Below are 16,516 nucleotides of genomic sequence, written 5' to 3' on the forward strand. Positions count from 1 at the left end.
ATCTTTTTACTGATCATTTATTTTTTGGTACAAGTAGAAAATAGTGTGATGCTGAATGATGGAATCCTTTGTCCCGTAGGTGTTAGCTAACATTCCATAAGTAATGAGGGGTGTTTGTTTTATATCTTACAAAACAAAGCATACCAGATGGCAATTTGGATTCACAGTTCTGTAGTTCTGTATTTAATGCCTTGAATATTTTAAGCAACTATTCTGATGTTGTTTTCTAGTAGCATCATTTCCTAAAGAAAAACATTTGATCTTTGCGGTAAGAGAACTGTGTGTATGTACCTTGGAGCATCTTTGATCTCAGTAGTAGTTTTCCTAATTTGTTACTATGCTGCGACAGACAGAAAACTTGAATATGTAGTATATATGCTACAGAATTGTGAATTGGCAGAAATTAATTATCAAATGGTCAGTAATAGGGGATATTGATAAGTAATAACCTCTTAAGGGTCTCTAGGTTTGAAGAGGAAATGTTATAGAAATAACTATTTTGTTTGAAGATGAAATGTCACTGAAATACTGTGGAAAAAAAGAATTAATACAAACTGGGTGCAGGTGGCTCACACCAGTAATCCTAGATACTCAGGAGGTTGTGATATGAGGATCATACTTCAAAGCCAGCTGAGTAGGAAAGTTCATGAGATTTGTATCTCCTATTAACCACCGAAAAGCTGGAAGTAGAGCTTTAGCTCAAATGGCAGAGTACTAGTCTTGTGCACAAAAGCTCAGGGACAGCACCCAAGCTCTGAGTTCAAGTCCCTGGACTTACATACAACCCTCCCTCCCTCCAAACACCTAATACATAACTTTAAACCTTTCATAATATATTTCTTTTGATAGTTCTAGAATTTGAACTCAGGTCCTTGTGCTTGCTAGGCAGGAGCTCTACCATTGAACCACACTCTAGCCCATAGCTTTTAGACTTTTGAAATGTGTGTTAAGAGCTATGTACAACTTGAAGTCAGATGCTGGATTACAAACACTTGTTTGTAATCTAGCTATTCTAGAGGCTGAGATATGGAGGTTTGACATTCAAGGACATCCTAGGCAGAAAAGCAGTTAAAACTCATTCTCCAAATTAACCAGCAAAAGGCTAGGCTAGAGGCATGGCTCAAGTTGTAGAGCATCAGCTGAGTTCAAACCTCAGTACAAAAAAATAAGAAGGAGGAAGAGGAGGAAGAGGAGGAGAGAGAAGAATTGTGTACAATAGAAATGTTTGTATACTTATCTCTGATACAACCAAGAAAATTGCAATTGTGAAAAAAAATATAAAATCACCTAACTTGGTTCTATGGTTTGAATATCCCACTCCAAAGTAATATTTAATTCTAACTGCTACTGTATTGGGAGATGTGACCTAGGAGAGGTGGTCAGGTCATGAAGGGTCCAACCTTATGAATGGATTAATACAAGCGCTCTAGTTCTCTGTCTCTTTTGCATGCTTACAAATACTCTCTTCTACATTATGCCACAGTAGAAGAGCCCTGGCTGATGCCAGCACCTGAGCACTTGGAACTCCAAGCCTCCAGAACTAGAAAGAATACATTTATTTTTTCATAATAATATAGTCTTGTAGGACTCACATCTATATCCTAGCTACTCAGGAAGCTGAGCTCTGAAGATCTCAGTTCAAAGCCAGACTAGGAAAAAAAGACCTCGATACACTTATCTCCCAAAAGCTGGAAGTGGAGCTGGAAGCAGTAGAGTGTTAGCTTTGAATGAACAGGCTAAGGTAAAGCACCTTGAACCAGAGTTTGATAGTGCTAGCACGCCCATATGTGCGCACCCGCGCGCACACACATAAACACACAGACACTACAGTTTCAGTTATTTCATTGCATTATCAAAACACAGTCTAATACAGAAACTTGGTACTAAGAAATGGTGTTGTTGGTATAACTAAAAACAGAAAATGTAAATGTAGCTTAGGAACTGAGTTGAGTTAAGAGTCAAAAACCAGTGTGGCAGAGTGTCAAGCCTAAAAAGGCCTAAAAAGGGAAGGGATTTTGACGAACTAACAAACCCCCCAGTTATTAGAATTAGGTTTGAAGTTGTTTGGTAACATTTAAGTCTTAAGCAAGTTGACCTTATGGTTTTCCTTTTGCTTTTTGTGGGTTTTTGTTGTCTTGTTGTTGTTGGTGTGTGTGTGTGTGTGTGTGTGTGCTGGTTTCAAGCTTTGATCTCAGGTTCTGGTCACTGTCCCTTAGCTTTTTCACTCAAGGCTAGTACTGTACCACTTCTATTTAGGTTGTTAACTTCTTTAGGTTGTTAACTGGAGATAAGGATCTTACAGACTTTCGTGCCTGGGCTGGTTTTATTTTATTTTATTTTTTTATTGTGAAAATACTGTACAAAGGGGTTACAATTACATGAACAAGATAATGAGAACATTTCTTATCAAGCATTGTAGCCTCCTCCTTTGTTTCTCCTTCCCATCCCTTCCCATCCTCCCCCCCCACCTCCCCACCGAATTCTCCTCTCCCCCTCCCCCCCACCAAAGTTGTAAAGTTCGTTTTTCCACATAACGCCTTGTATATCTCATTGTTGTAATGGGTCCACCTGTATCCCTGTTTTAACCATTTGTTTTTTCCCTTCTCCTCCACAAATTATACCAACATCATATACAGTGAAAGCAGGGGTTGTATAGTGGGGGCTACGCTGGTTTCAAACTATGATTCTCAGATCTCAGCTTCCTGAGTACCTAGGATTACAGACATGAGCCACAAATGCCCAGATTGGTAAGTGTTTTGATCTGAATTTATAAACAATCTCTAACTGCAAACTGGGTGTGAGCAAGTTGAATGAGACATGATTAGAACCTAGGCAAGCCAGAATATGTTTTTCTTAGAAGTTGTGATTACTGGTGCTATAAAAGTTCCATCAAATACATGGCATGTAACTTTCTTACAACTCATACTTGCTGTAAGCTGCTCTCAGGCAAATTTCATCATATGTAATAGATCCAATCAAATAATTTTTTTTAGCAAACATCTGGCATAAGAGAAGTGAATTGGAAAAGAAGTCTCATGGTATATAACAACAGTTAGCTACAAGAGGAAGCATAGAGGACAGAGTAGGAAAAGATGCTTACAACAGGGCTTGGGAGTCTGTCCTCAAGGTTTTTCACATTATTTGTCAAGAAAGAAACAGAAAGGAACTGTATCCTAGGGCCCCCTCATTCTTTAGAGCCCCTTCTTTGAAACTTTCTAACTCTTCTTCTAGATTTGCTTCTGTCTGTCCCCTTTGGAATGTGTTCTCTTTTTCTGTGTATAGGATTGACAAGATATCCTAGTGAACTCAGACTTATATGCGTAAGTTTCTACTGAGGCCCTGTTCCCAGGCTCTGGTCTCAAGTGGGTAGCCTGGATCATGTGAAATCTGGCTGCTGGACACACAACTGACATGTTGCTTTTGAGTGATTCTCACTCATAGAGGACATAGGTCAAGTTCAGGGTCCTGGGATATCCAAGGTTCACTGTTTAAACCACACACATGGGCCTGTGTATCCATCTTATTATCTGTGTTCCGAGCATTGGGGTCACTTCTGTTCTGTAGCAGTTAAGGGTTGCAGGGGTGGCAGAAGATGCCCTTATGCCCTTTCCACTGGGATTTGGGACAGTTACTCCATGCCCTCTGTGAATTCTATGTCATGGGGTCAGGTGCTTGATTTATGTCTATCTTTCCCGAGGGCATTCAAGATTATTGTTTTTCCACACAAACAAATAATTTTTTTGAAGTACTAGTGTTTTAACTCAGAAGCTGGCTCATCTGGTGCTCTACTACTTAAAATCCATGTGCAGCTTTTTTTTTTTAAACCTGCTTATTTTGGACATGGAACCTAGTGAAATTTTCTGCTCAGGCAAGCCTCTAACTGAGATCCTCCAGATCTAAGCTTCCTGAGTATTTAGGATTACATGCATGAGCCATTTCAAGCCACTGGCTCAAAGAAATGATTTTTTTTTGATGCAATGATGCTGTTTTCCTTGCTTGGTTTAAGCTCTCCTAAATGACAGACAAACATTCTTCATACAAATGGGATTGCTTACCTTGTTCTGTCTCTCATGACCTTGAGCTACAGGGGGTGTACAGGAGATAAGGTTGCAGTCAACATGAAAGAGATCAATACTTCGAATCACTGAAGGCCTAAAGAGTTCAAGACAAGACATAGATGGAAGATACAATATTCTGTTATGTTCTAACATTCTTAATGATAAATTTATCATGACCAGAAATCAAATTTATCATTCAGGTTTTCTTATATACTCTGGATAAGTCTTGAATGTGTAGTTATCACTGAAGAAGTACAATCAGAATCCTTGAGTATCTTGACAGTATTCATGGGTTTAAAATCAAAGCTAGAATTGAAACACCAAGTTTTTTTGTGAGGGTCTGGTCGTGGGCCTGAACTCTGGGCCTGGGTGCTGTCCCTCAGCTCTTCAGCTCAAGGTTAGGCTCTACCACTTGAGCCACTTCTGGCTTTTTTTTTCCTGCTTATGTGGTGCTGAGGAATCGAACCCAGGGCCTCATGCATGCAAGGCAAGCGTTCTACCACTTAGCCACCTTCCCAGACCAAAACACCAAGTTTTGTAGCTCATTGTTAGAATGCCTACTTGGCACATGCCAAGTCCTAGAACTTAAGTTCCAGCACCAAAAACATGACAAAGAAATGACAACAAAAATCCAGGAAGTTTTCTTTTTTGCACTTAATACTGGGGCTTATTTTTGGGGAGGATTACATCTTAACAAGTGTGTAATTTGATAATTTAAAGCCAGTTTATAGACTAAGTATTTAGTATTTGCCCAATAGGGGAGAAAAAATAACACCCAAATCCATTCAAGGTCTTTCTAAAGTAAAGAACAAGGTGTTGAGATTTCACAACAGCAAGTCTGTGTGAAAGTTTCTCTTTACCAGGTTAGATAAATAAAATGGCTTAACTATTTACAACCATGTTATGAGAAAAAATAGAACTTTAAGAAAAATGCATACAGGAACGAAACAAAACAAATTTCCATCACAGCAATGTCAAAATTCTCCATCCATTTATTTTCAAGAATGAGGTTTGCAGATATGCATAAGGAGTTTGTCATTTCCTATGTGCCTATTGCGTATCACTAACATAACATTTAAAATACTCTGTAAGTGTATGTTACCATTTCATCTGTACTCAGTAACATTCGCATTTTTATTTGATGTAACAAAGGCAATTTTGATATAATTTCCCTTAGGTTTTGCATTTTTGTCTTTAATACTCAACCTGACAGAATTGCTGATTGTTAAATCATTATGTTAGTATTGTGAATAGTCATATGAAATGTTAGGAGACAGAGTGTCCTGTTTGTGACTATGACTTTATGGTTTTTTAAATTTTTCATGTCAAAATGGAAAATCAAGAAAATTACTTTCTGTTGTATAATCTGGTATGTGTAGATCACTTGTAAATTAAAGCTTATTTGTGAATAAAACGTTTTCTGGAGCACTCGTTTTTAATTTTAAAATACCTCCATCAAAACAGACATCATGCCTAGCACTGGTGGCTCACGCCTGGAATCCTAGCAATTCAGGAGGCTGAGATCTGAGGACTGCAGTTCAAAGCCAGCCTGGGCAGGAAAGTCATGAGACTCTTATCTCCAATAAACCACTCAGAGAACTGGAAGTGGCACTGTGGCTCAAGTGGTAGAGTGCTAGCCTTCAGCTGAAGAGCTCAGGGACAGCACCCAGGCCCAGAGTTCAAGCCACCCCTGACCGAACAAAAAAACCCAAAACAAACATCATTGTAACCTTTTAGAATACAATATTTTAATCATTTTACCCTTTAGCTTTAGTAATATTAAGTAATTTGTTTTATAAAATGTTTGCATAAATTTGCAATATTTATGCAATGACAGTTATTACCTTTCCATTTAATTCCTTACAGACACTGTCTTAATCTCTTTCTTGTGCTTCAACAAACACCACAGAGTGAGTTACTTATAGGTAGTAAGAATTTATTTCTCATGGTTCTCTATTTTTGAAAAATAGAAATACAATTAGTCCCATTTATTCAATTGCAGGTAGTGCCAAACCAATGTTTTTAATATTAATAGCACTGAGGGAAAAATAATTGGAGCATTGATTCTAAACTTAGATTCAGATCATAAATGTGCATAAATCTCTGGTATACTTCATTTCTTCTTGGTTTTTTGACCAACTAGTGCTTCAAACTGAATATTCTGTACACGACTTATAGCTGCCAAAGCACGTTCAGGAAGAAACCTGCATTTGAAAAGAGATGGAAAATTTTCAATTTAAAATCTTTACCATCATGGTCTCTCTTTGGTTTTGTTGTCAATCAAAATGCCCCAAGTTATCTGGCTTGCCTTTCTTCCCCAATGTCTGTCTGTCTCTCCATTAGATGTGTATCACATGTCCTGTAAAGGTATATTAAAAACCAGCTTGTATGTTGGGTGCTGGTGGCTCATGTCTATAATTCTAGCTACTCAGGAGAGTGAGATCTGAGGATCACTGTTCAAAGCCAACCTGAGCAGACAAATCTGTGAAATTTTTATCTCCAATTAAACAGCAAAAAGCTGGATTGGAAGGACGTATGGCTCAAGTGGTCCAGAGCCAACTCTGAGTGAAAAAGTTAAGGGAAAGTGTAACACTCTGAGTTCTAGCCCCAGTTCTGCACACAATCAGCTGGTATTGTTTACAAATGCTGGATTTACTTCCCTGATTGGGGGTAGGGAGGGGGGATTAGAAGGTAGGTGTCAGGTGAATGAGCAAAGACCCAATCTGGGAGGAGAACAAGCTTTGGAAGAGAGCTTGTGTTCGTCTTTTAACTACTCACACAAAGAAACTTTCATTCTGTAATTGAACCTAATAAAATTGCCTCTGTAACTGGAGTTAAGTGCAGAGAATATGAACAAATTGCCTTTGATGCTGAACTACCATGAGAACTCCATAATGTGTCAAAAATTTTTGAGGGACCCGGAATTGTATAGGAGTATAGTTCTGCTTGTCTAGCAGAAGTATGTTTACAATTTTTATCATGTGCATGTCTTCTCTGATTTTGTTTTTACTCTTTAATTTTATTTGATCTGTTTTCTTTTATTAATTTTTTTGTTATGGGTATATGTGCCAGTACTGGAGCTTGAACTCAGTGCCTCACACTATCACTGGACTATTTTAATTCAAGGCTGGCACTCTACCACATGAGCCATATGTATGCCTTCCTGCTCTGATTTTTAGAATTTCAACATTAATATGACCTGTTTTAGTCAAAGAGGTTAAAAGTAGAAGGATGAAAGAATATACTAACTATATTAATATCAACGTAGAGTTCAAGGCAAAGAATCTTATTGTTACTTTTAATGTCTCTACTAAAGAAATTAAGTTTGTAATCAAACTTTTTTCATTAAGGAAATTACAGGTGGTCTCTCTGGGTGTCTCCTTGTGTGTGTCTGTGTCTGTGTCTTTGTGTCCCTATGAGAGTACCCACACCCTGCTAGAGTGTGCCGCTGCCCTTCTGTTTGTCTGCTTTTTTGTCTGTTTCCTTGCTTGTTTACTTAATAAAACTCTGCCAAGTTTTCATACCAAAAAAAAAAAAAAGAAAATTACAGCATGAGCAACAAGAAAAGTAAGCCTGAGAGCCTGAGTTCAAGCCCTGGAACCAACACACACACACACACACACATACACGCACACACAAAACCACAGGTCACTAATGAGATGAAGGATGTATGATTGTGAGTTTTAAACCAGTTGGGTTATATAACAAGAACTTGTCTCAAGAAAATAAAACAAAAATGAAGAAACAAAAAAGAAAAAAAAGTAAAAAAAAAAAAAGAAAAAGGAGGAGGAGAAGGACTAGAAAGATAAAAAGAAGAAATTACAGGAAAATGAAGAGGAGAAAGTTAAAGAGGTAGAGAAAACGAGGAAGAAGAAATTATTGAACAGGGTGAAAGAGGAAGAGAAGGAAGAAGAAGAAATAACAAAATAAGTTGAAAGAAGAGGGGGAGGAGGAGGAGATATTATGGGCCAGGTGGATTTGGTTAAGGAAGAAATAGTACCATACCACACAAACTATTTCAGAAGATAAAGGAAGAGCGACTACTGTTCAATTCAGTCTATAAAGCCTGTATTACTCTGAAACAATGTCAGGGAAAGGCATTTCCTGATTGGTTTGTCCTCAATGAATCAATGTAGGATTGGAAGAGTGGCTCAAGTGGTAGAGAGCTTGACAAGAGAGTACAAGACCCAGAATTAGAATCCCAGTTCATCCATCTCCCACCCTCACCAAAAGAAAAAGAAAGAAGAGTTTTTGATAAAACTCTCATCAAAGTGCTGGTGGCTTGCAGCTGTATTCCTAGCTACTCAAGAGGCTGAGATCTGAGGATCATGATTTGAAGCCAGTCCCAGTAAAAAGTTTAGGAGACTCAATCTCCACTTAACCACCAAAAAGTCAGAAATAGAGCTACAGCACAAGTGATAAAAGACTAGCCTTGTGCCCAAAAGCTCAGGGACAGTGCCAGGCTTTGAGTTCAAGGCCCACGATGGACATAAAAACAAAAACAACAACAAAAAGTAGTAATAAAAAGGAAATTCCTTAACATGATAAAGGGCATCTGTGAGGAAAATACATAGCTGTTTTTTTTACTCAGTCGTGAACACTTTTCTCTTAGATCAGGAAGTGCACTTGCATTCACACCCTTTCTTATCCTGGTGAATAGAGAGAAGAAAGGAAAAAGGGCAAGTCATAGGTAATATGATTATTGTGTAAATGATCTGTAGGGATCTCTAGAAAAGCTTAGAAAATTAAAAGTTTGGCAAGATTGCAAAATGTAAGCTCAAAATACAAAAATCAAATAGATACTAGTAGCCAACAATGGGGAAGGTTTTTGTTTTTTTGCAGTTGTGGGGCCTAGGCACTGACCCTCAGCTTCTTTTTTTTGCTCAAGGCTAGCATTCTACCACTTGAGCCACATTGCCACTTCTGGTTTTTTCTGTTTATGTGGTACTGAGGAATAGAACCCAGGGCTTCATGCATGCCAGGCAATCACTCTACCACTGAGCCACCTTCCCAGCCCCAAGAAATTTTTTTATAAAATGCTATTTGCAATAGCATAATCAAAACCATGAAATGCTTTGTGCTAAATCTGACAAAAAGATGTGTAACACTTGAGCACTAAAGACTGAAAAGTTGTCTAAAAATTTTAAGGAGTATTTCTTAAAGAAAAAGACATATTGTGTTCTTGGATTGGATGATTCAATATTGTTAATATGTTAATTCTCCCCCAACTGATCTGCAGAATCAAAGAAATTCCAATCAAAGTTTTCTGTTAAAAAAAAAATAGAGTCTTGCTGGGCGCCAGTGGCTCACGCCTATAATCCTAGCAACTCAGGAGGCCGAGACGAGGATCACTGCCTGGGCAGGAAAGTCCGTGAGACTCTTATCTCCAATAAACCACTAGAAAACTGGAAATGGAGCTGTGGCTCAAGCAGTAGAGCGCTCCCCTTGAGCTGAAGAGCTCAGGAACAGTGCCCAAGCCCAGAGTTCAAGCCCCATGACTGAACAAAAAAAAAAAAAAATAGAGCCTTTGTTAGCTATGGTACTATAGTGTATACTCTCTTAAAAGGAATTTTCCATATGTGGAAATTAAATCTAATTTATAAACAAATGAAAATGTATATAGGTCATATGTGTATATGTATAAACAAATTGACTAAAGCATAGTATACAGAGGGAAGAATTCCAATGGTATAACTCCTTTGAACAACTAATAGTTTAACAGTGAATACCAGGATGCTGGGACCTATGTTGTCAGGGGTAAGGAAGGAAAAGGGGTGAGGAAGGTCAAAGGATGAAAGGGCAGACTAATGGAGAGAGGAAGGGTGGGCAAATGGACTCATAATTCTCTATGGACACAGGTGAAAATGGGACAAGGTAACTTGAGGATGTGAGTGGGGTTGGCAGAGGTGGAGAATGATGGAAGGGGCAACATCGATTAGATGAGTGTACTCATAAACTGATACATTGATCTGACATCTCTTTGTACAACTATGCAAAGATATTAATAAAAAAATCCCTCAAACAATAGCAGCACTGTTTTTCCTTCAGTCTGAATAGTTTTCAGCAAAGATTGGGTAGAAATGGTAGATGTAGAGAAAAGAATCTTTTTTTTTGTTTTTTAGAATAGATAAGGCAATAATAGAAGCAATGTAATTCTTTACCTAAGGATGGAGAGTTTCCATGGCAACTTTCACAATGAAAGACTGTCCATAATAATAGTTCTATGTGTGTCTTAATAGTTCGGATGTTTTGTGCTCCACTTACTTTTCCAGGATTAGAGAAATATTGATATATGATGGAACAAAAATCATTTTCTTGTTAGTAAGTATTCCATCCATCAGCCTTCTTGCAACTTCATCTGACTCTAAAATCGGCCACAATCTATGAAGGAAAAGAAAATATATTTATTTCTATTTTTGTCCTATTATTTAGTTTGGTGCTAGGGATTAAATCCAGAGCCTTACCTATGTTAAGTATGTGTCCCACCACCGAACTGCGCACCTATTCTCTCAATTTTAATTTTTCTAAATTAATACGAGCAACAAAATCAACTTTTTCACAAAATTTGCACTTAGGCCAGGTATCTGTGGCTCATGCCTATAATTTTAGTAACTTAGGAGGCTGAGATCTGAGGATTGAAGTTAAAGCCAGCTCGGGAAGGAAAGTTCAGTAGACTGTTATCTCCAATTAGCCACCAAAAAGCTGGAGGTAGAGCTATGGCTCATATAGAAGAGCACCAGCCTTGAACACAGAAGCTAAGGGACAGCTCCTAGGCCCTGGGTTCAAGCTCCACCCAGTATTGGCATACAGAAAAATTTTGACCTAGGATTTATTTGTTGAGTGAACTGATTAAAAACTTAGGTGTTTTTAAGGCTTTCCGGTATGATATAGTCTTACCCTCATAACAATGCAATGAGACAGGCAGCGTTTATTATTGTGAAAATCTTATAAATCAGGAATATGAAATAGAAAAAAGTTAGAATATTGCTCAGGTTGCTACAGATACTAGTGATGCTAGGGTTAGAATTCAAATTCAGGAAGTATGACTCTAAAGCTCATACTTGTAACCATAGAACTTCATACTATCACTAAAATTGCTCAGCCCAATATGTGATCCAAAGCAAGCACTTAGTCATGATTTTAACCTTCACTTCCTTTATATTGGACTTTGGACTGAGAGTATTCCAGAACTCAGTGCAGAAAAGTCACCTCCCTCCTCCCCTCATCTCCCATGTAGACCACATGGAAATGAAGCAAACAGAAACACTTTGCTCTTGGCACTCATCCAAGTCTTTTAAAGCAGAATCTCCATGGGAGAGCCCACAAGCATCTCAGGTTAGTTTAAGTTTTGGAGGATCAATCAAGTTTGGAAAATGTTAGAGGACTGTGTGTTGGTATTGCACCACGGAAGTTGTAGAAGAGACATGTGGTCTCACCTTGCTTCACCTTTTGGAGGATAACACTGAGGGAAAGGGATTTTAGGATTCCGTCTGGAGGCCTGGTTCTCAGGCTAGAAAACTCCCTTCTCCTAGATAAGCATCTTCAGCCCACCTATTTCCCTAGATATTCGTCTTGGAAACACCCCCTCCCACCTATGCCTGATACCTGAATGTGGGTTAATCCTTTTCCTGAGCACAAATAAATACCAGTTGCTAAATTCTTGGTAGTTGGTCGATCCTTTTAATACTGTGTGTGTGTGGGGGGGGGGGGACGGGGGTCATGGGGCCTGAACTCTGGGCCTGGGCACTGTCTCTCAGCTCTTCAGCTCAAGGCTAGTGCCCTACTACTTAAGCCCAATGCCACTTTTGGCTTTTTTTTCTTCTGCTTATGTGGTGCTGAGGAATCGAACCCAGGGTCTCATGCCTGCAAGGCAAGCGCTCTACCACTGAGCCACCTTCCCAGCCCTCCCTGAGCTTCTTTTGCTCAAGGCTACCATTCTACCACCTGAGTCACAGTTCCACTCCTGGCTTTTTTTTGGGGGGGTGCTTAATTGGAGATAAGAGTTTCATGGACTTTCTTGCCTTGGCTGGCTTTGAACCATGATTCTCAGATCTCAGCCTCCTGAGTAGTTAGGATTACAGGTATTGAGTCACTGGTGCCTGGCTCCAGATATGCTTTTTACAACCCCCTTCATTCATTTAATTTCAGAAGTTAATTCAAAGTCAATTGAGTTAAAGCAAACTGAATAATATTGGTAAAAAGAAAAATACACTCTTCTCCCATTTTTTTTTTTTTTTGTCTGGTGCTGGTCCTAAGGTTTGAACCCAGGGCCTGAGCTTTTTAGCTCAAAGCTATCACTGTACCACTTGAACCACAGGTCCACTTCTAGCTTTTTTTGGGGGGGGTAGTTAATTGGAGATAAGAGTCTCACAGACTCTCTTGGCTGGGTTGGCTTTGAACTGCAGTCCTCAGATCTCACCCTCCTGAGTGGCTAAGATTACAAGCATGGCTACCAGCATCTAGCTTCCCTCATTTAAAAAAATTTTTTTAGTTTTTCCTAGAATATTTTTATTTTCAGATTTGTTTGAAACCAGGAATACAGAAGGGCTGAGTATATGTAGTGCTTGAGCAAATCTACAGCTTTGTGTTACTCTCAAGTGATTTTTTCCATTAAGACAAACATTGAAAATGTCATTTTTTCCCTTAAGAACCTTGAGTGTGGGATTGTTTTGCAATAAATTAGGAAAGAATCAAGACACGTACATTCACATGGTACTTCTCAGTACCAGGAGGTGTCAAAATGAGTTGTACAGCTCTTCCTGCATTTTTCATTTTTCTAGAAAATTCTAATTCAATTTACAAAAATGAAACTTTTCTCTTATGCCTGCCAGTTCTTAGGCTTCATTTAATTCTTTTATTTTTATATGGCGAAAGGTCTTCTGTTCTCTTCAAAACTCTTGATGTCCCTGTGGTCTATTTATTTATTTTTTATTATTGTGAAAATACCGTACAGAAGGGTTACAATTACATGGGCAAGATAATGAGTACATTTCTCATCAAGCATTGTAGCCTCCTCTTTGTTTCCCCTTCCCATCCCTTCCCATCTCCTAACTCTCCCCCCCCTCCAGCCAAAGTTGTAAAGTTCCTTTTTCGAAATAACTTCTTGTACATCTCATTGTTGCAATGGGTCACCTGTACACCTATTTAATCAATTTGTTTTTCCCTTCCCCTCCACAAATTATACCAACATCAAATAAAGTGAAAGCAGGGGTTATACCATGGGGGAGGGACATATATAGCAACAAAGAAATCATCTTATAAATATGTTAGAAACAATCGCAAGAAAGAAAAAAACATTTGGCTTCCCTCATTTTTTAAGTTGAACAGCTTCAAGTTTCTCATATAATTTTCTTACCAGTTTCTCATGCCATGTTTTCATCTTCCCATGATTCTTTCTCACCTTGTGCTTGGGTTTTTGGTGAATCCAGTATTCACAAAAACTGGGCAGAGACATGAGGTTTTGATTCCAGTTTTCCCTAATGCCTCAAGTTCTGCGGTGAGACCCTTGTGGAAGCCAACAGCAGCGAACTTGCTGGAACTGTAAGATAGTCACACTAGTATCGTTACTAAAGGAGCAGGACCATGCTACACACCCTAGCTTCCTGTGAGCAGCAGTACAATTTGTTTGACCACAAGAAACTAAATACCCAGAATCTTCTAACTGATTTTTTCCTGAGTAGATAAAACAGACTCTCATTTTCTTATATTATTTAACAGAATTCTGAATTTCTTGTTTTCTTTTTGGTACTAGCGATTAAACCCAGGGCCTTGAACATGCCAAGAATCTACTTTACCACTAAGCTACATCCTCAGCCTCTGTAACTCGTTTCTCAAACATTAATGATAGTAAAAGAACAATAACAACTTTATTGACCAGTTTAATGTAAGATTTTCCATTCAATTCATTCAAGTTTCAAAATGTTTTCTAGTCACTTTATTTTACTTACTTCTTGCCAGCACTTGGGATTGAACACAATGTTTCAGGCTCACACAACTTGTTTGCTCATGGCTAGTGCTCTACCACTTGAGCTATGCCTCCAGTCTGGCTTTTATTGGTTATTTTGGAGATGGAGTCTTATGTACTTTTCTACTGGGGCTGGCTCTGAATTCAGTACTCTGGTTCTCATCCACCCCCGAGTAGCTAGGATTATAGGTTTGAGCCACATTTCCAGGCCTTAGGCTGCACAATTTGTATGTGGAGTTTTAAGATACTAGATGCAGCTTTAAAGGCCATACGTGTCTACAATGGCACCTTCCTCTGCCCTGCACAAATATTCCTCTGAGTTTCTGTGACCCCTATGCCAGTCTTCCTCCCTGGGCTGCTCCCAGCTTTGCCTTCATCAGGGATTGAAATTTAAATATATCTGTGAGTCCATGCCATGCCACAAATGATTTGATTTAATCTTGCATGTATATATATAAATAGATAAGAAATCAACAACTTTAAAAAAAAGAAATCAACAACTTTCAAGACCCTCTTCCATACACAATGATATTTCATGCATTGGTAGAACATTTCTGAATTAATATAAAGCAGAAGTAGGAAAATGAGATATTACCAGAGTTTACAAGGGAAGCATATTCAGTGTTTCCATCCACTTCTTTTTCTTTTCTTTCGTTTTTGTTGGTCATGGGGCTTGAACTCTGGGCCTGGGTGCTGTCCTTTAGCTCTTCAGCTCAAGGCTAACACTCTACCACTTGAGCCACAGTGCCACTTGGGTTTTCTGGTTGTTTATTGGAAATAAGAGTCTCAAGGACTTTCCTGCCTGGGCTGGCTTTGAACCATAATCCTCAGATCTCAGCCTCCTGAGTAGCTAGGATTACAGGCCTTAGCTGCCAATGCCCAATTTCCCCTTCTTTTTATAACAGTACTTCCATCCCCCCTTTTTAAAATGTCCATCATAGGGCAAAGAGTGTAGTCTCTGTGTCTTTTAATGAAGTAGAGGTTCTCTCTTTCATTTATTTTTGGTGCTGGTACTGGGTTGAACTCAGGGCCTTGTGATAGTTTGCTTGTTTTTTTCCTCAAGGCTAATTGCTCTATCACTTGAACCCACCAGTTCCAGTCTCTCTCTCTTTCTCTGTCTCTCTCCTTCACACACACACACACACATACACACACACACATGCACACACACGTGCGTGACACAGAAAGGAACTTTTACTTCATGCAGCAATATATTTTGATCCTGAGGTCCCTTTATCTTGGGCTTCCAGGCTCTCAGGGGGATTTGTGTTCAAATTTCTGCATAGTTTGCTCCTTAGTCTGTGTCTTGTCTAATTCTTTTGTCAACATCTATTTGTTCTACCATATAACAGAACGATCCTTTCTGGATATGTCATTTTATTATATTGTTCAACAGAGAAGTTTTCAGAAAATCAAAAAGTATTTTAAATACAATTATCTAGTTTTGTTGTTTTAAAATTATTCTCCCTTAAACTAGAAATGCTATAATAAATATGAATTACAATGTTGTGAACACATAAAAGTAGACAAATAATACCAGGTTGGCGGCTCAACTCATAATACTAGTTACTCAAGAGGATGAGATCTGAAGTTTTAGGTTTAGGTTTGAAGCCAACCTTGGTAGGCAAATCTGATAGACTTTTTTTTTTTGGAGTCCGGTCGTGGGGCCTGAACTCTGGGCCTGGGCACTGTCCCTCAGCTCTTCAGCTCAAGGCTAGCACTCTACCACTTGAGCCACAGCGCCACTTCCAGCTTTTTTCTTTTTGCTTATGTGGTGCTGAGGAGTCGAACTCAGGGCCTCAGGCATGCAAGGTAAGCGCTCTACCACTGAGCCACCTTCCCAGCCCTCTGATAGACTCTTACGTTCTATTGGCCAACAACATATTCAAACTAGAGGCATGGCTCAAGTCGTAGAGTGCCATATGAGCAAATTACCTGAGCAAGAGCTTGAGGTCAGAAATTCTAGTACCAACTCAAAAGATAAGTAAGGAAATAATGGCACCACTTGAAAGCAATACTCACCAATATGGGATGAGATAAGGAATCACTCCATGGCCACACACTGAAGCCACTGTGACAATGTGACCATAATTTCTCCTTATCATGGATGGAAGAAGAGCTTTTGTGATCTGAAAATTGGTGAAAAAGAAGAGAAACAATGACACCAATACAGAGTTTGCCAATCAGGTAGTTTTATGTTTGTTCAAATAGTATGACATTTGAGAGAACTTCTGCAATGACATGATTCTGTGATCATGTCTACACAAATGGTAAAAAGAAAGAAAATAAATATTTATTGTTTGAGCCAGCATTGAGTGCTGTGTCCTATATACCACACCCCAGGAACCCCTTCCTTCAGAAGGACTCTGGGTATGGCCTTGGTCTTGTCTTTCTTTTCTCTTTCTTCTTTTTTCCTTTTTCCCTCCCTCCCTTCTTTCTCTCCCTCCTTCCCTCCCTCCCTCCCCCTTCCTTCCTTCCTTCCTTCCTTCCTTCC

General features: G+C 39.0%; 1 protein-coding gene across 1 annotated transcript in view; it reads right to left on the reverse strand.

Moving 5' to 3' along the window:
* Positions 1 to 5,977: 5,977 nt before the first annotated feature.
* Hsd17b13 (hydroxysteroid (17-beta) dehydrogenase 13) overlaps positions 5,978 to 16,516 on the reverse strand; it is a 17,985-nt gene continuing 7,446 nt past the window's right edge. The window contains exons 4-7 of the mRNA XM_013029843.1: positions 16,045 to 16,151; positions 13,459 to 13,596; positions 10,323 to 10,439; positions 5,978 to 6,262 (exon numbers count right to left, since the gene is read on the reverse strand). Of these exons, the coding sequence (XP_012885297.1) occupies positions 6,172 to 6,262; positions 10,323 to 10,439; positions 13,459 to 13,596; positions 16,045 to 16,151 (453 nt within the window). The 3' untranslated portion in view covers positions 5,978 to 6,171. The remainder of the gene's footprint in view (positions 6,263 to 10,322; positions 10,440 to 13,458; positions 13,597 to 16,044; positions 16,152 to 16,516) is intronic.

This window comes from Dipodomys ordii, unplaced genomic scaffold (assembly GCF_000151885.1).
Source record: "Dipodomys ordii isolate 6190 unplaced genomic scaffold, Dord_2.0 Scaffold123, whole genome shotgun sequence".
In the NCBI taxonomy this organism is placed as follows: domain Eukaryota; kingdom Metazoa; phylum Chordata; class Mammalia; order Rodentia; family Heteromyidae; genus Dipodomys; species Dipodomys ordii.